This window comes from Dysidea avara, chromosome 10 (genome assembly GCF_963678975.1).
Source record: "Dysidea avara chromosome 10, odDysAvar1.4, whole genome shotgun sequence".
Classification (NCBI taxonomy): domain Eukaryota; kingdom Metazoa; phylum Porifera; class Demospongiae; order Dictyoceratida; family Dysideidae; genus Dysidea; species Dysidea avara.
In genome coordinates, this window is record NC_089281.1 from 19,867,758 (window position 1) to 19,888,216 (window position 20,459).

Below are 20,459 nucleotides of genomic sequence, written 5' to 3' on the forward strand. Positions count from 1 at the left end.
ATGATTCCACATAAATTTCTTCAGTTTAGCCTTGATGCATGGTTGCAATAGATAAATTGGTATCAATTACAGAAAGAGCATTCCACAAATGAGGAAGACGATGAAAATAAGAGTTTCTACTAATTTTTAAGTTGTTGGTGTAGAGATGATGTTTGAGTTTGTTATGTGTAGAGGATCTGAGTAAATGTAATGTATCTGTTGATGTTGAAGTTTCTTGTAGGTGACTTGAATGACTTGATTGCAAACAAAACATCCTGGATCTCAAAAATATACATTTATTTAATGGTAAAAGATGGAGTTCTAATAGCCTGGATTTAAACTGATATTATAATTACTCAAGATGTGTTTGGTTGTTCGATGTTGAATACGCTCAAAAGATAAGATGTCCTTGATTAGGTATGGTCGCCATAACTGTGAGCAATAGATGAGATGAGGACAAACTAAAGTAATAATTTATACAGATGTAGTTTGACTGATGGGCAGTGCTTGGAACAAAATGTACACCGTATCAAAGCCAATGATTTATACGCTTTGAATTGTAATAATTTGACCACTTCGGGTCACTGGAGACAATCACTCCCAGGCCTTGACAACTGATTTCAGTGTTGGAAATAAGATATCTGATGTTGGAGGTTGCCTTGAAGGGAACATGAACACATTTGGTAAAATTGATAGTTAGATGGGAAAGAGATGTTTGATGAATAATAGAGTCAATATCTTGCTGGAGCTTAATGAGGTCTCATCACATGAAATAATCATCTCTCTCAGCTCACTTGTACTGACTCAAATGAATGGATGTCATACATGACAAACTGAAACATTAAATGGATGACTGACCTTCCAGTTAAGGTAGACCTTCCAGTTAAGGTAGATCTTCCAGTTATTAATAAGGTAGGTTTAAAGTTTTTATTGAACACATTTTTGTACAAATTTGTATTCAGAAAAGCTATTAACAATTAAGGTATCCATGGTGACACATTAGTAACTTAGTGTTACATACAAAACTTCCATTATTCTTAATTATGCATGCATTTCCTGAAAATACTAAATAATTAATCATCCTATAACACTCAAATGCACAAACATGCCTGGTCTCTTTCTAGAATGAACACTACATAAGTATCTAATTGCTAGTAATGATGAGTGAAGTTGAAAGAAGGCTTAGAAATCACATATCTGAGTCACCCAGTAATCTTGTGAGTCATATAGGGAGTTATAACTATATACTTCATTGATTATTATAAGAAGTACAAAAACTACATATCACTTACACAGTTGACAGTATAGATACAGTTGCAAAATCTATACAATCTACAAAATTACCACCTATAGCTGTATTTACAATTTGCTAAGAGCTGCATATTCATGCAAGTTAAATTTATTTATACTTTACAGCACAAGTGCTGAAATTCTGAAGGACATCTGGTCCTACAGCCACTCTCTAGAGTTTCTGTGGATACATATACGTACATGAAATTGAGAAGGAGAAAACATCCTGACTGCCTGGAAGACTCCTGTACATGCTGAAGACATGCCAGCAACTAGTGCTGATGTCCATGAGTGAAAAAAGAAAATAAAACAGTTATTTATTAATAAGTTGTTTAAAGTTTGGGTTCTTTGAAACATTAATAGCATGGACATAGAATGTGAAATGTGTAGGTTGTTTTATAGTTGAAATTGTAAGAAAAGTGGTTCGATAAATAATCAGTTATTCGGTGTTTGATTGTGTTGGTAGGTTATGAGATATCTATAGTCAGTATAGAGTCTTGCAATCCTGTTAAAATAAAATAACGCTGTGTGCTACTGTTGAAATTCTTGAATGAATTAGCTTGTAGTGTGCTTCTAATCTTGTGGAATTACTTGTGTGACACCTTCCAAGAGTTACCGTACTTCTGGAAAATATCATGTGTGACTTGGCCTGCAAAAAAATGTTGGCATAACTGAACTACACTCCATCACATATCAACAAACAATAAATGTGACCAGGACTGCGAAAACAGGGAATGTGGGCACAAACTACACCCCATCACTCTACAGGTCATATCTCAGTATTGGAAAAGTATATTTCCATTCTGTATCTTACATCATGATGCCAATTATATGCTTACTAAGAGCTGAAACTTGCAATGCCATAGCATAATGGTACAAAAGGTTAAGAGTGATGAAAGTTTGAAAAAGTAGGCAAAAATCATGTGCCCACATGCCCTATTTTTGCAGGCCCGGTCACACATAACATTATAATATACTATGTTGTTAAACCTAATGATCCAAACAATTAAAAACAATGTAGTGCATAATCCAAACAATGCATGCTCTTCTTAATATACTGTTGTACATTCACTGAAAACACATTAATAGAGATACTATGAACACCAGCATTATTAATGTGACAGTACTAATGTACAAAATACAGTCTGGAATTTTTAATGTTATATGATCACTAGCAACATAAACATAAATGCAAACTGATCATTATAATCCAAAACAGCTCAGCTGTGAAAAAAGTGGACAGACTTCCTAAAATAGGCTAGTATGAAAAAGATGTCATATCAAAGGTGGCAGCCAAGAAGCAAGAGTTCATAATATATATATTATGTACTCTTGCAAGAAGTGACTGCAGTGATATTATGCTGTCACTTATTTATATGACAAATGACTGCATAAATTACAATAGGCTGCAAAAAAAGTTTACGTTTCGTAATTGTAATTACGCTGTAGTAGTGTAATTACAAAGTGTAACTACGAATTATGCTCTATTGATAACTACGAATATATTGTAAATATGGCTGGTGAAAAACTACTTTTTGCATAATTATGGATTACAGCCAAAATGTAATTACAGTACAAACATGGTAATTACTTAGTAATCACAATGTAATTACAATTACAAAACGTAAACTTTTTTTTGCAACCTACTGTAGTCATACTTATACTGCAGTAATTTCACATTTAACATCACATCTTTTTCACCTTTCTCACAGTTGGGCTGTTTTATGATTATGCATGATTATGATTAAACACTTAGCTACAGCTGATAATATCCAGGAGGGTTGGATCCTCAAGAAAATATTCAAAATTGGTATTGGTTACTTGGTGAGGATAATTTGTATTATGGAGTAGTTTAGTTGTAGTCAAGGAAGAATTAATCAGTGAAATATATATACTAGCTTAAAATAATAGCTAGTTGCCTAATGGTTGGACAGCAGTTCTGAAGATTTCAAAGGGGTTTCTGGAAACCACACAAAACTGCCCTTAGAAATGATATCTAATCCAAAACAGATAGCTAGCTATATGCCACCCCAGTAACCAAAACATTTATCTGGATTTCTTCCCTGCACTATTGAACAATGGAACAGTCTCCCAGGTAACATTATTGAAGCAGAACAATTTAATAATTACATACTCAACATAGATATTAAGATAGCTCGTGGCATAAGTAGATGTCCATTTGAGAAATTCTTTTCTATCAATAATTACATGTCCACAAGAAACAATGGATTTAAAATTTACAAACAGTATAGTCACCTTAATACCAGGAAACATTCTTTTTCTCAAAGAGTCCTCAATGATTGGAATGGCCTCCCAAGAGACATAATATTACAGTCATCCAATGTCTTTCTATTTAAGAAAAAACTTGATGAACACTGGCATCAGTTTTGTTTTGACTTTCTGTAATATGTACGTATCAGGAATTGGTATATAAGACATTTTGTCTTAAGCATTGTACTATTACCAAAATAATAATAATAATTATTATTATAGATTTGTCCAACTTAACTGAGGACCACAACCCAAGTTTTGAATTTCTAATTAATGCCCAATGTTAAGTGGTTTAATAGTTCAATAATTTGCAAGTAAGCCTTCCTAAACATGCCAAGTATATAGCTACTATGAAGAAGCAAAGAGTTGATAAATAGAATATCAGTGGTGAGCTATAATAAGTTAACCTTAAATTTAACAAAAAATAAATATAAGATTCCGTGGCAGTTGATAGGTAGGTAGCTAGCTAGATCTATCTAGCCTGGACATTGATATCCAACTAGCTTGGCGTATAAATATAGCCAGCAATAGCTATAGTAGTATAGCCTGGCTGTAATTGATTTTGTGGGTTAAGTGAGTAGCTACAAGGGTGGCAAATTCATAATTTTATTCGGAAAGTAGGCTTTAATTAGCTCAGTTTTTAACTCATATGAAAAGAATTTTGGGTACTAAAGTCCCATTGTATTTTATGTATGGAAAGCATTGATCTTTAACCAAACATGGTAATGGATTGCATACTTACCGCACCTAGATAGAATGTATATACTGTAAGTATTATGCCCTTTGTATCCTAAGAGATTTTTAGAATTAATGATCTGATACTGAATCTGAGCTAGAGCATTTTAAGGTTGTGTTTGCAATTTTTAACCTGGGAAACTTTTACACATTAAACTGCGACACTCCAAGATTGAATCTGAGAGCATTTTTGATAAGTTTATATGCCATTTTAAAAACAAGCTTAACCTAAGTATTATGTAGTAGTTGCTCACAACTTTAGTGAGTGAGTCTGAGATTCTAGGGGGAAAGTTCCCCCATCAGCCACAGAATAAACACTGGCTACATACCCAGGGGCGGATCCAGAGTCTGGAAAGAGGGGGGGCACCTTGCTGAAAAAAAAGTTGAAGAGCAAAAAAAAAAAAAAAAAGGTCACAACAATAATAGCTAGTTATCCTTTACCAAATATAATATATCACGTATGTTATGTAAAATAAAATCCTATTTATAGCTTCCTAAGTAAGCTACACTTCCCCATGGACACTGTGACTGCTTTATTAGAGTGATTGGTGATTGACTGCTCTATTAGAGTATCTCGATCTTATATACATTTTTTTAAGAGAGGGGGGGGGGGCACGTGCCCCCTGTGCCCCCCCCCCCCCCCCCCCGGATCCGCCACTGATACCAGTGTGTCTACCATGCCAAACTATGGAAAAGTAAGTGTAAGTTGCTTTATTAAGTTTATTTGTGTGTGTGTATGGATTGTTAGTATGTTGTGTGTAGTGCAGGTTAATTTAGACACATGATATGAGTCATGTCAGTTGTATGCACCTATATACCACCACTCCCAGAGCTCGAATTGAGGGTACACAGGCCCGAGGGTATACAAAGTATACCTTGTTAAAGTTTTTCCAGAAATAGTTTACCCCGTGATCTTCACTGTGAAAAAGGTGGGATATAATATTATGGTATTTCCAGTGGCTTATTGAATATAAATAAGCCTTAATTATTATACTTTAGTATAATCTATACTATTGCATATATGGTTTCAGTTTATTTACCACATTACCTGAAATAGCTTATATCTAATATAATGCCCACACTATACCATCACATATATGGTTTCAGTATGTTTAACACATTAACTAAAGCCTAACATGGGATTGTTAGTGTACTACAGGTTATATCAAGCTTTTTTGCATTTAATAAGCCACTGGAAATACCATCCTCACTTTTCTCAGTGCTTGTTGGCTGTATGGCAAGTTGCAGCAGTTTAAATATATAATGCAAAAACTCATGAAACAGATTTTCTGCAGTTGTAATATCACAGGTGAAAAGGTGAGAGCTATCTCAAACTATCCCAACAATGAGAATACAGGACCTAGTCCAAAATTGATTTACTTTAATAGAACAGTCATATATACATTCTAATAGAACAGTCAAGTGAAGCATACATGTATACTCTACTGTTATAGAACAGTAATAATTTTCAAGATAGTCTGTTGTCACATTATCTACTACCTCCAGCATCCAAGGGCTAGAAGTGACATGAAACTGTTATTAAGTTGTGGCCAAAATACTACCTTTGGGCATAGGAATATGATATAATCTTTGCTTTGGGCTTGTAGCTAAGATGCTGAGCCAAATACCATAATTATATACGTACACGTACTTAATATGTGACTAGATCTGCAAAAAGAGGTCTTATAGCCTTTCCAACTGCATGCACTTAGCAATCCATAACTTGACTTTGTGAGTATGGTACCAGCTTGACATTTGGTCACTTTACACTCCTAATATAGCACTTCCTGGATGTAATTTTAAGACAATAGGTTAAACACATGATGATTCATGGCTCAGCAAACTTGGAATTTGGAAATGCTATAAGACCCCTTTTCGAAGATCTGGTCACATATTTCAAATTGATGACTGAAAACTCTGATGGTTAAAAGTATAACCCTCACTACCCAATCATAATGCTGAGAAATTAGTATACCTTCATGCTATTTTACAATTCAAGCACTAACCCCTCCTCCTCAGTCATCAGATTACAGAAGTTTACTGTTGATAAGCCCCTCAGCTTTACCTCAGGGTTTATCAACAGTATACTTCCTCTGACTTCGGAGTCAAGGAATATACAGGTGCAATATACACCTCGTAGCCATGTTTATATATATATTGCAATATTTGCATGTGCATAATAATATAATATTGTGCATAATTATTCCCATCTAGGTTTCTATTGCAGGTTGTACTTATTGACCGTGTAGCTATGTTCAGTCAACATGCGTATGTCTCCTTTTGAGGTGATCACCTGTCGTACGTACGTTTGTCCTCATTTGATTTTTAGGGAAATAGAACTTACCCTGCTCTAAAACCCTTTCCTTCATGTAATAACCCATGGGCATTTTTATTCCTGTTTGAATCCGGGCAAGGAAGAACAGCTGTAGCCAATTGCTCTGAGGTTAAATGTATAAAGTAATCAACCAATCACTACAGAAAAAATTGTTAAAACTTGCTTCTTATTGTAGTTGAGGCGTTGTATATGCATCTACCAAACCACCTCCACAATTAATGAATTGTATATAGGAACTTTGTGACGTTTTGGAAGAGGAGTGTTATGCAAAAGTGCAGCTTATATTGTTTTTAGTGAGGATAATTTTGGTGAGCTATAGCTGTAAATACATAACCTCATGTATGTGCTATCATTGTGTCATTGTTACTTTGTTATTATTGTTGTGTATATTGTTATGTACATTTACTGGCTTGCATAAAATGTTGTGTGTTAGTGTTAGGGCAAAGTAGGCAATAGAGTTAGGTGTGGTGGAAGGGTGGTGTGTATAACTAGGCAAATATACTAGACTGTGTATATATATGCACATAAATGTGTATATGTATATATGTAGAATGGAGTCCTGAATGGGTGGTGACGTTGCCATTGCCCTCTAGAGTATATACATCATGGCAACCAACAAATTAATGTAAATAACATATATTATGTTTTATGGCTAAAAATTACTTTGGTTATGGAAATAGACTCAGCAATACGTTTGCAATATAACATGCAGACTCCACATAATTATATTAATGTCTATAATGATTGCCTAGATAATTTCCTTCTCATTGTTGCATGCATACTGGCTATTGCATATGATGATAGACTGGAATGATGACATGCAAATAATTTTTGAGACTAACTAAGCATAATGGAAGAATATTATGTAATTAGAAGTACAGAATCAGTTTGAAGTCAGTACAATGTTGAGAGTAGCATTTGTCAGTATCTAGTGTAGCATTGTCATTGTGGTGATGTAGCTATATACAGTTAATATACAGTTGATTATAGTAGCACGTATCAACAATGTAAGCTACTCTGTAGTGTGTTGCAGAAACCTCAATGCACATATGAAAGTGTGAGAATTTTATTTTGATACTGTTGTGAAAAAACAAAACAAACAAACAAAAAAAAAAAAATAATAGAAAATTATTGTGTCTATGCATGTATATTAGTGTATGCCACCAATACGGCTATGTATGAATATACAGTATATAATATAAAGTGTATGGGTCCATGCATAACTTCAGATTGTTATCAGTTGATAGCTAATTAAGTGATTGAGTTATGTATACTGAAAAGTTTCTGACTCCCTGTATTCACAGGCTTTAGCCTTCTCACAGGTCCCTAGTGGAATAGGATTTTCTAAAAACCCCTTGCTGGTGAGAAGTCAATGATTAAGTAGAGGTTGAATACAGAGAAGATCACAGATCCCGGCTGTTGTGGCTCCTCTGGTACATGCCTAGACTGCATGTTGCTGGGGATCAAGTCACCACTGGGTCTGGGATTTTTTTCTGCATTCTTCAACATTTCAGTTACATGTTTCTGACTCCTTGTATTCACAGGCTTTAGCCTTCTCTTTGAAATACAAATACATTGAAATACTTTTATCAGGACAGTATTTAAATACAAATGCATACTTTCCAAAGTACATAGTGGGATAATATAAACTATTTGCTGTGATAATCATGTGGTAATCATGTGGTAATCATGTGGCCAATAATCAACTATCAATTCATGTATCAGCTTAGTTGCTAGGAGATTATTTATTGCACAGCAGTCACTATTGTATATACCACTTAAAGGCCATAATTGGCACTCATAAAGTGATCAATGATTATTTCTGTGTATGAGTTTGTGACCTACATGTTCTGATTTGAATGACTAAACAATTCTTGATAGTTCCTTTTTTTCCTGTACCACAAAAGTTTTTACTATATAGTAGGCAGTATTACACATCTGTTCCAAATAGTTATTCAACCTACCATTACTGCTACACTACTTCCATCATCAGTTGGATCTTCAAGCATAAACAATGTACCAACAGGTATTTCCAGTGATTATATTGTATACATTTTATACATTTTTATTGTATAGCTTCTTCCCCAACCCAATGTCTTTCACAGTGTTCAGACAGTTACTTTTTAAAGTAACTAGATACATATTACTTGCAACAGAACTATTTAGTTACAGTTACATATTACCCAAAAAATAAAGTAACTATAATGATATTACATATTATATTACTTTGTGTCCACAGCCTTAAGCTGTCACGTGTAAAACTACCACCTTATCATGTGACATGATTGCGTTGTTGAACAATGTGCAAATCTTGGTTATAAGTAAGAAGCTGATGAATAAACTTCATTCAGTAGGCTTCATTACTTCATTGTGGCTAGTCATTACTCAGTGGATTACTAATGAGATTAGAAACTTCGTTACTTGTAGTAATAATATTACATAATATTAGACTCATTACAGTAATTATATTACTTAGGTAAAGCATTACATTTGTAAGTAAAGTAATTTGAGTTATATTACCTGTTTTTATAGCATATTTTGTTATATTACTTAGTCACCACAAAAGTAAAAATTATTATGTAATGCATTAGAACGTGTTACCCCAACACCGATCTTTCATTATCTCCTTCATCCACTTCTTCATATACAGGTTCAACAACCACTACAAGTATGTTTACTACATTTGCTATAATACTTGCTATGAAATTGTGACTTGCAGCAGGTGTAGCCATGATTGTTACAGTCCTCACAGTAGTGGTGTTATTAGCAATCATCATAACTTTATGCATTACAGGATATCTAAGAAGGTAATATATATCTAATCCAAAACAGCCAAGCTGTAAAAAAAGAGTGCGGCCCTCAAAAAGGCTACGGTGAAAAAAGACGTAAAATCCAAGGTGGCAGCCAAGAAATGGCTATGATGGTAGGTTAATGGTAAAAATTTCAATAACGACAATTCAGGTAAATTTAGTGCCGCTTGGTCAATTGGCACAAAATTCACCTGAATTGTCGTTATTAAACTTTTTACCATTAACCTACCATCATAGCCATTTCTTGGCCACCACCTTGGATTTTACATCTTTTTTCACCATAGTCTTTTTGAAGGCCGCACTCTTTTTTTACAGCTTGGCTGTTTTGGATTAGATTTCACTTCTTTTTGTATTTGTATACCCCAAAGCCGGCCTACGGCCAGCTTTGAAACTTTTTAAACATATCTTTTTTTCTTACCACAGGAAGAAGAAAAGATGACGCAGATGTACTATAACTATTTCTGATTTTATTAGTAAATGTACAAATTATATATCTATAATACGTTACACATATATTTATTACAGAACTCTCCATGGTGGTTTCTTTGTAACTGAACACTCTACAAGGTGACTTCTTCTAGCTTCTCTCTCTACAGGGTGAATTGTTTGTAGCTGAACAATCTACAAGGTAACTTCTTCTAGCTGATCTCTCTACAGAGTGAATTGTTTGTAGCTGAACGATCTACAAGGTAACTTCTTCTAGCTGATCTCTCTACAGGGTGAATTGTTTGTAGCTGAACGATCTACAAGGTAACTTTTTCTAACTGATCTCTCTACAGGGTGATTTGTTTGTAGCTGAACTCTCTACAAGGAAACCTCTTCTAACTGAGCTCTGTACAGGGTGAATTTTTTTAGCTGAACTATCTACAAGGTAACTTCTTCTAGCTGATCTCTCTACAGGGTGATTTGTTTGTAGCTGAATTCTGTATAGGTGATTTGTTTGCAGCTGAGCTCTTTATAGAATGGTTTCTTTGTAGCTGAACTCTCTACAAGGTAACTTCTTGTAGCTGATGTATCTACAGGGTCACTAGTTTGTAACTGAATTCTCTACATGGTGGTTTCTTTGTAACTAAACTATTTACAAGGTGACTTCTTCTAGTTGATCTTTCTACAGGGTGATTTGTTTGTAACTGAACTCTCTACAAGAAAACTTCTAACTGATCTCTGAACAGGGTGAATTGTTTGTAACTGAACTCTCTACAAGGTAACTTCTTCCAGCTGATGTCTCTACAAGGTCACTAGTTTGTAGCTGAACTCTCTACATGGTGGTTTCTTTGTAACTGAACTCCCTACAAGGTGACTTCTTCTAGCTGATTTCTCTACGGGGAGATTTGTTTGTAGCTGAACTCTCTACTGGTGATTTGTTTTCAGCTGAACTCTCTACATGATGGTTTCTTTGTAGCTGAACTCTCTACAAGGTAACTTCTTCTAGCTGATCTCTCTACAGGACGATTTGTTTGTAGCTGAACTCTCTACAAGGTGATTTCTTCTATAGCTGATCTTTCTACAGGGTGATTTGTTTGTAGCTGAACTCTCTACATGATGGTTTCTTTGTAGCTGAACTCTCTACAAGGTAGCTGATCTCTCTACGGGGCAATTTGTTTGTAGCTGAACTCTCACATCATTATTTCTTTGTAGCTTAACTCTCTACAAGGTGATTTCTTCTAGCTGATCTTTCTACAGGGTGATTTGTTTGTAGCTGAACTCTCTACAAGGAAACTTCTTCTAGCTGATCTCTCTACAGGGAGATTTGTTTGTAGCTGAACTCTCTACAGGTGATTTGTTTGCAGCTGAATTCTCCACATGATGGTTTCTTTGTAACTGAACTCTACAAGGTGATTTCTTCTAGCTGAACTATCTCTTTCCGTAGTTGAACTCCCTACAAGGTAACTTCTAGCTGATCTCTCTACAGGGTGAATTGTTTGTAGCTGAACTCTCTAGAGGGTGATTTGTTTGTAGCTGATCTCTATACAGGTTACTTGTTTCTAACTGATCTCTTGAATTCTGTTCAGGTGACTGCTCTATTAGAGTATCTCGATCTCGCACTTGCTACACTAAGTTGGATTTCGTGTTATAACTCCGTGGCTCTACGTCTGATTCCTCTACACCATTGAAGAGCCTTTCTAAGATGTTTACTCCATCTGTACAGCGAATTTCAAAGCATTACCCCAAGCGGTTTATCTGGTAGGCGTGGCAAGTAGTCGGTTTTTATTAGCTAATCTCGGTTGCGTAATTGTTACACACTGTTGGGTTTTTCGTTATATCTTCCTGGTTTTTAGCTCGATTTCTTTCAAACTACAAAAGGTTTGAGGTTCACTAGTGAACCTATTCACCCACCGATTTTCAGCTTCTTCCCATACGCGGTTTAACCTGTAGGCGTGACAACATATTAGTGTTATTTTTCGTGAATAATCGCTCATAACTCCTTGCCTGTTTATGGTATTCCAACCAAAGTTGGTACCGAGATGCGCCTGTATACTCCCCTTCTGTGTGCCAAATTTCAAGGAAATCGGATAAGGCGTTCGTGTTTTATAGCAGTTTTTGTAAGTGTGCGACAAGAGGAAGAAAAATAAGATGAAGAAAAAAAACGAATAAACTAAGCCAAGTTTTGAAGTCGCATATCTCGGGAACGCTAGACGCGATTTCGCTCAAATTTGGAATGCGGAGTACTGAAGTTGGAGGGAGTGTCCACAGCAAAAATTGTCTTGTTTCATCAAGGACGCACAGAGCTACGGAGGTGCGAAAATTGCGTTTTCTTCCTGTCAATACACTCATGGGTGTTGCGCGCCGGGCACGACATACCGTGTGTCTTGATATATTTAGTTCAATTTTGCATGACTGTAAATTGGCAATGACGGTGTTGATAAGTTATAGTTTTCAATTAATACTGCAACTGAGCGTGTTACAAACAGCGTATGTTCTATTAGAGTAATTGTGTGAATAATGTAGCAGGAGAAATTATATTCATAGTATTGTTATTATAATAAAACTCAATCAATTTGAATAAGAAAAGAAGTTGTTTCTTTCTTTTTTTACATTTTACTGTCACTTTTGAAAGGCTTTTTAGGTTTATAACAGTTTAGTGCAATACTTCATTATTCATTAAAACAATGTTTTGATGTGCGATCACTTTAGCTAATAGCTAGCATTTATAGCAGCAGACAGTATACTGTATTATGATATCGTTATTTTAAAATATATTTAGACAACTAAAAGTTTCAACTGGACAAATGGAAGCTCCAAACATTGATGCTTTATTTGACAAAGTAAGTCCCACACAGATACTATTCCAGTCAAATCTTCTACAGCATCTGTGCATTGAACTACATTCATTTAGTCTTGTGCTTATGCTTTCTAAATACAATCCCTGTGCCTTATATGATACGTGGAAATCCTCTCTTATGTACCTCAGTAATAAAATAACTAATAATAAAATATTAACCATTTATAGTGGCAGTTCATCAGCCACTCACTTATAGCAATCAATGAATTCCTTCTGGCATGTTTGAGTGAATAGCGCAGTAGCTTGAACCTAAAGTTCTCAGCACAACTCCTCTTTCATTGATAGTATAAGACAGTCTGGTATTGCCACATTTACTTGGAATCTTAATTATCCAAACCTCTATTAATTTAATTATTTGCATGTGAAGGTAACAGAATGTTTCATTGCTAGTGTGAATTAAACGTATGTTCTATTAGAGTAACTAATGACATCTCTGTATAAATTACTGGGCTCAAGCAAATTCATGCACTTTTTACCCAATAAACATGTATAAGAACTGCAGTGTTCAGAAAATTGAGAAATCCACTGTGCATGAATACTTTTAAATTGTCTGATTATGGTAGATTATACTTTCATACATTTTCTGTATCATTTAAGTTTTGTGCTGCACTGTCTTGTTAAAGGTGTCAATTGATTTTGATGACATGTGTAGCTACTTGGAAATTGGGGGAGATGCTGCAAGTACATGTGAAAACCTTGAAATATTGCACACGGCATCAGACTGCGAAGACTGCAAATCAACTATATGTCATGTAATTTAACAGATATGGAAATATTAAACTATATATTAAATCAAGCTAACAGAAGGTCATTGGAATCAGGAAATGGTGGTTCCCCACCAGGTTCAGCAGAATTGTCAGCACATTTTGAAAAACACATCATTAGCAACTGTGAAAATTTTAGCACCATATTTCCCTGTTGATATTGCAAGAGAAGCCAATAATGACCATCAAGAAATGCCATACTGTCAACATGACGATGATATTGACAGAGAACTTGCAAAACAAATATTTGTGAAGCAAATCACAATACATCATTTGTCCCAAATGAGAACCGTATAGTCTCAAAGGAGCCACCACATTTGAACCAACTATTACAACTGGAGTATATGTTGCTAGTGATATAGATACACAGCAAGATGATGACCAAGAATTACAGTCACAGGAAAAAGACACAAACCAATCATCAAGTTGTGATACCACCTTGCAGCTAACACTGTCATGTAACGGCAAAGATGAACAGGATAATGAGAGTGGTTACATGTCTGAATCAGCAATGAAAGCACTCTGACAACTGTAACTTGACTAGTCAATAAGCTATTGACCTAAAATTTTACACCACACTTTTATTAAAGTTGGGTGTTCGCAAACACTCAAGGCATGTTGCTGTACGTATTACCTAAACACCCACACCTGTTTTGGTGTGGTAGGAACACCCTTGGGTGTTTGCACTGCACTAATTCAATTTTGAACACTTCTTGGTGTTTGTCAACACCCTTTAGTGTTTATGTACATCTGGTTTAGTTAATAAATTATCACAATTCGGTCATACATTAAGTTTGTATGTCAATAAGAGCATACAGGCTAGCATTTACAAACAAAAATATCTTCCAGCTAGCATTGCACGTACATGAAAATGAAATCATAAACAATGAAGAAGGCAAAACAATGGAAGACACATAGCATGTGACTCTACTACTGATGTATCTCATGCACATGCATAAGATGCACATGCAATAGATTTGTGTAGGTGCTAATTACAGTGAGATGACAGTGTGATGGCATTATCGTGTACCTGTACATATACACTGTTTTATTTCTTGTGACAACCATGCAGTAATTCACTTCAGAGCCTTTAAAATGAAACCCACAATCGAAAGTAATGCTTATTGGTTACATTATAAATACAAACTGAAAGCCATAAGAGGTAGGAAGAGTTGATGATACTGAATATATGTATTACTTTCACATATCCATGTTTCTTGTATGTTCTTTGTGTCAATGATATAATGTTTGAAATTGTTCGGTCAAAATGTGATTGGCTGTATGACAAAGAAAACACTCCATTTCCATTTTCTTTTAGAATATCTCCTACACCCCACGGGTGTAATTGAAGTACCCCATGGGTGTAACAGAACACCCTTAGAGGAGCTTGGTATAAATGGCAGCTATAGCACCCCAAAAGGTGTTTTATAAACACCTTTCCCAAAAGGTCCCAAAACACCTTTCCCAAAAGATAAAACACCTTTCCCAAAAAGTGTTTTATAAACACTTTTTTTCTTAACAGTGCATGCATGTACTTTTAAAATACAATTTTGTTCACCTATCAGTGATTATCAGAAAATTGCTAACTTTTGTTGGCTATTTATAAAATTAAATTGCACCTGTAGCTTATGCTAACTTTCTAGATAGTACACAGTACAACTTCAAAAAAGTGAGGATGCTTTAGCACCTCCCCCTAAAGATCCTCTGGCAAAATTAATGTAGATACCTAGAGCATAAAAATTCTGACATTAAATGAGTATAGTAGAATAGAATACTAGATTATGTATGCTGCATGCATTTGGTAACATTATTGCAATCAATTCATTTGCATTAAATGATCATGCCGTTTATCCAGTTTATTGGTGTGGCTACTTTGTCTTCCTAATAATCATATAGCTTATTCTTATATTAATCATAACACACCTTGTTGCACATGGGCATACTGAGCAATATCAATTATATTAATTATAGCATGTGACTTTAAAAAATAAACTCTGCAGTTGCTAATGCACAAAATCATGGCTGCTCGGAGTTCACAAATTTAAGCATATAAATGGTCATTTAGTTGGTCATCACATTCTACTTAATCAAGTTTATAGTTTACTCGGAAGACAATGCTGTCATCTTTGAGGTACTGACATGTACTAGTAACTTTATAGATATCTTCATTTCTAATGAACTTGTTGTTACCCCACAAAGAAGATTCATTTCTCTCTCCACTGATGACCCTGTAGTGACCGTCATCATAATATACTCCAACACCACAATAATGTTCATTACTGTCAATCTGGTTCAACAACTCTACCTCACATTGTCCTTGTATTGGCCACTTTAGTTGATCATCATTTGAACCCTTCATGAGGTATAAATCAACTGACAAATGTGAACCCATGGCATCACCCCAAGAAGCAGGATAAACACACAAACACATTTTGTATCCCTGATGGTGAGTATAGAATGGCTCACTATACCATTCAATGTCCTCTTCCTTCTTCTTGCTGTACTCTGACATCTTTACAATCAATGGTAATCTTGCTAGCGTCTGAATGGGTGTGGCCATGTTCTGCTGCGAGTGCGTATTTAGCTTTTTCTTCAAGAGTAGTCTCCAGATGCAGTTACATATAAACACATATACCTCAAGCTTTAAATAAATCCCTACTTTTCTTAAACAGTAAGCCGATCTCGCCACTGATCCAGCAGCGTCTAGTTGCAAGCTCATGCGCGGTAATCAGGATGGCGATATTGACAGAACTTCTGAGCAAATTAACGCTTATTGCAAGACTCGTGTAGTGGCAAAACACTCGTCATTGTAGAGGCCTTAGCTGAATTGATAATTACTTTAGTGGCGTTTAATCCTCGTGAATATGCTACCAATTTGAAGATGTTTGCAGATGACACCAAGATATACTCGGTCATTAAATCTTTTCATGACAGCCTTAAACTACAACATGATATCAACAAGTTAATGCAATGGTCAAGTATTTGGTTGCTTAGATTTAACGCAGCCAAATGCAAAGTAATGCAGATTGGTAACTCTCTTCCTGCATCATACACCATGTACGATGGCACTACAAATGTATCTACTGACCTAGAACTAGTCAACGAGGAGAAGGACCTTGGAGTGTGGTGCACAAGTGATCTCAAGCCATCTCTACACTGCCAAAAAGCTGCAGTCAAGGCTACACAGGTTCTTGGGCTTATTAGGCGATCTTTTAGAATTGACTCTACTGATATGTTTATATTTCTGTATAAGATGTATGTTTGACCGCATTTGGAATATTGTGTGCAATCTTGGAGTCCGTACTTGGCCAGAGACATCGACACCCTTGAAAAGGTTCAGAGACGTGCAACTAAACACCTTCGCGGATTAGCCCACTTGACTTATGAAAGCCGTCTTGAAATTCTGGATCTCTATTCTCTGTATTGCAGACGTCAAAGGGGTGATATGATTGAAACATATAAGATACTTAAACGACATTATGACTTGGACACATCTACATTTTTTACTTTAAATACTGCTACCACCAGGGGCCACTCTCTTAAGCTTTTTAAAGAAAGATCAAGATTACTTGTTAGGCAGAACATTTTTACAAATAGAATAGTCAATCTATGGAACTCCTTACCTGACTTTATCATTTCAGCACCAACAGTTGCAACCTTCAAGCTGCGCTTGGATAATTTTTGGAAGCAATCTAGATATAGGCACCTTCAAAGGCCTGCGGCCTAGCCTGGCAAGTTAGCTTGCCTTGGCATCTACAAGCCCATTAAATAATAATAATAATAACCTGGGATAGCAGTTTCAAGTGATTTTGCAGTTTATAAATGAGATAACTTTTTGGCAACCGCCCGCACCAAAATTTTCTTTTGCCCATTCGCACTCATTATTGCACGAGATTGCAACATAGCTTTTTGAGTGTTGTGGTAGTGGGTTTATCACGCAGACATTGAGATACAGACACCATTTATGAGAGTTTTTTTTACATCTGTGTGAATTAGAGTGCTTTCTGCTTTTTGCAGCATCAGAAGGCATCAACAGTGAGTGCTACAGTGTACAATGGTAGAAGTAGTTGATATGAGGGCAGGGGCGGAAATGAACTGAGGCCGCACTACTATTCTCGCGTGGCCAGACAACGTTTCTCCGCACCGCGCTTATCGATTGGAAATTATAGGCGCTTATACTTTCCAATCATTAAGCGCCGTGCGGAGAAAAAGCGGTCTGGTCACGCGAGACTAAGGCACTACATTGTCTCTGGTTTGGTAAGCGAGACCCAAAAAAGGTCACAACGGTCTTGCAGAAATGTACCTAAAACGCAAAATTTACCATACCCATTTACGGGAACATTTTAAGTAAGCAGCACCCGCCGGCAGCGCCATCATACTTACGGAGTAACTTTAAGCAACCTATTATCTTAAGGTATAGTACACGTTGCGTTAGTATGGACCTCGGTATGGACTAACGGAGCTCTGGATTAGTGTACAGTAGGGGGATACGGAATAATTGGGTACCAGTATCCCGGGAATTTCAGTTCCGTTTGAAAAAAGGCGTACGGGGGATTTCAGTTCCGTTTGAAAACAGTCGTTTTTCGTGATGATGTAATCACGTTGTTTTCCCCCGGTACGGGGGATTTCAGTTCCGTTTGAAAACAGGCGTTTTGCGTGATGATGTAATTACGTTGTTTTGAACCGGTTGACGTCATCACGCAAACAGCATAATTTTCAAACGGAACTGAAATTCCCGGTACTAAGCTTTGCCTCGTTTTACAGCGCACCGTAGCCTAGCACCTAGCAGTCTGCCGAGATCGCGAGAGGTATGGGGGCCCGGGTGATTTCTTCTTGTGTGAGTAGCTACGTGTTTTGTACTTGGTTTTGTAATTCACCACCAGACACACTAGACATCATCATCCGTTTCACTTGATTGTACCACCAACAAACACCACCACCTACATGACAAGCTACTTTCCAAGAACCATCCGGGAATGGAATGCACTGCCACCGCACCTAATTGAACTGAACACTCTAGCTACATTTTCAAACTTGATTGAACAGCACTTATAATTTGTAATTGTTTGGGCTTAATCAGCTTTGCTGTCTGCCCTTTCCCCCCAAATAATAATAATAATAAGTGATAAGGGCTATTGTAAGCACACCGAGGGCCTGAAGGTAACACGTTCCTGATCAGGCCTTGTCCTTTTGTGTGTGCCTGCCCTCCTACTGAAAGAGAGAGACTAGGAGCGAAATGACAAGCTATAGGGCTAAATTGTGTAATTGTTTATCCCACTAAATAGGGACCTGCAGAAATTCTACTGAAGCCTGACTAAAATTATACAGATGAAACCCTCAAAAAGCACACCCTAAAAATGTGGACACTTTGATGATCCAAGGGGGTGGCACTCCAGTATATCTTGTACTCTGATCTTTGTCCTTGGCCAAAACGAAAGTCAAACAAGAGATATGCAGTAGTCGAAAGACAAGTTTCATTCGTAAAGTGTATACCACAAATGATACTTTAAGAGTTACAGTAGCTGTACTTTTACAAAAAAAAATATGCAAGAATTTGGTCAAGAGTCAAGTGTGGATTTTAGTGTAGGTCAAGGCTTATTTTTCTATTTTGACCAAAGACGGAGATCAAAGTACGGGTATACATAATCCCAAGTGCATCAGTGTACGCTGTACGCATATCAAGACTACATGCCAGTTAGAACACTAAGCATGATTTTGAGGTGACTGGAATAGGCAGGTAGTGGAAATCATCAAAATTTCCCCATTAAACTTTTGCACTATATAAAGTACGTGAGGTAGTTACAGTAGTTGCACCATCTAAGTAGTGTCAGCAGCTAGGAGTACTGAAAATTTGGTCCAACGTTTTGCTCCACAGCAATAGCAATGACCTCATCAAATAATCCAGTCAGTGTGGCCCTTCTTTCCCCTTCACAATAACCGCTTGAGAAATTGAATTCACTTAGATTTTTCTTGTGTCAGCTACTTTTTAGGCCTGGCTCATGGGCTATGAAGTCTGAGGGTTTTCTATAACAAACATGAATACTAAACAGTCATGATGATACAAGGAGGAGTGACTTAGCTGTTTCATGATCAAGCTAAGTAGCCTTATATGCGATTTAAGCACGTAGCACTAAATCCTTTGTGTATTAACCCAAAGTAATTTTGTAACATGAAAACTTTGTCCATATAACTTTCCAACTGTAGCCTGTACATCAAACAACCACCATTGCAACTATACTTTTTATTTTGCACAGTATATACAAACCTGGTAATAAGCGAAGGTGTTCACTGTTCTGATTGGTCAGCATCCGTGCACACTATTGTGTTTTTATGCATTCTGCCACAGATAGATCACAATGACTGAAAGACTATATTTAGTGTCAAGGTGTTAATTACTTGATTAAAGCAACCTAGCTCATTTACGTAGGGGTGCATGCCCAAAGCTGGCTGCAGAGTTTGTTTATCTTTTGCGTTTTGTTAGAATAGCGTGTCTAATGCTGTGTAGTGGGCTTACAGGGTTCTGAGTCATGTTGATAACTAAAATGCAAGTGCAATTGTATGCATATAATATGTACTTGAGTAAAATAGTTAACTGCAATTTTGCAGATCATTGTTTATGGATATGTGTTGTAATTCTATCCAAAGTGGTATTCGGTAGCAGCTATTTAATCAATCGATTCAAAAATGTTATTGATGTGTAGCGTCCTGAGTGGACTTCTGTCAAGGCTGTGTTAGAATTTCAATTTTTGTAATTATTTGAAGTCAGATACTACACTGTATGGCTGGTAGAACCTGATGCATGAATGGTATAATGATGACATACCAATGTAATAAAGTGTCCCTTCAAGCCCCATCCCCTCCCCCACTTGCAGTCTATATGCAATGTAAACCATATGTGTGCACGTAAATTATGATTGCTTGCTTTCATTGCATATAAGTGCACAAGTTATATTCTGTGTGTCTTAATTACAGCCTGTTGGGATACCCTTATT

The 20,459-nt window shown here is 36.3% G+C and overlaps 1 protein-coding gene across 1 annotated transcript; it reads right to left on the bottom strand.

The window, feature by feature from the left end:
• Nucleotides 1–15,550: 15,550 nt before the first annotated feature.
• LOC136236836 (TNF receptor-associated factor 5-like) lies at nt 15,551–16,027 on the bottom strand. Its single transcript, XM_066027067.1, has one exon. The coding sequence runs from the start codon at nt 16,025–16,027 to the stop codon at nt 15,551–15,553; it is 477 nt and encodes a 158-aa protein (XP_065883139.1).
• Nucleotides 16,028–20,459: the final 4,432 nt, after the last annotated feature.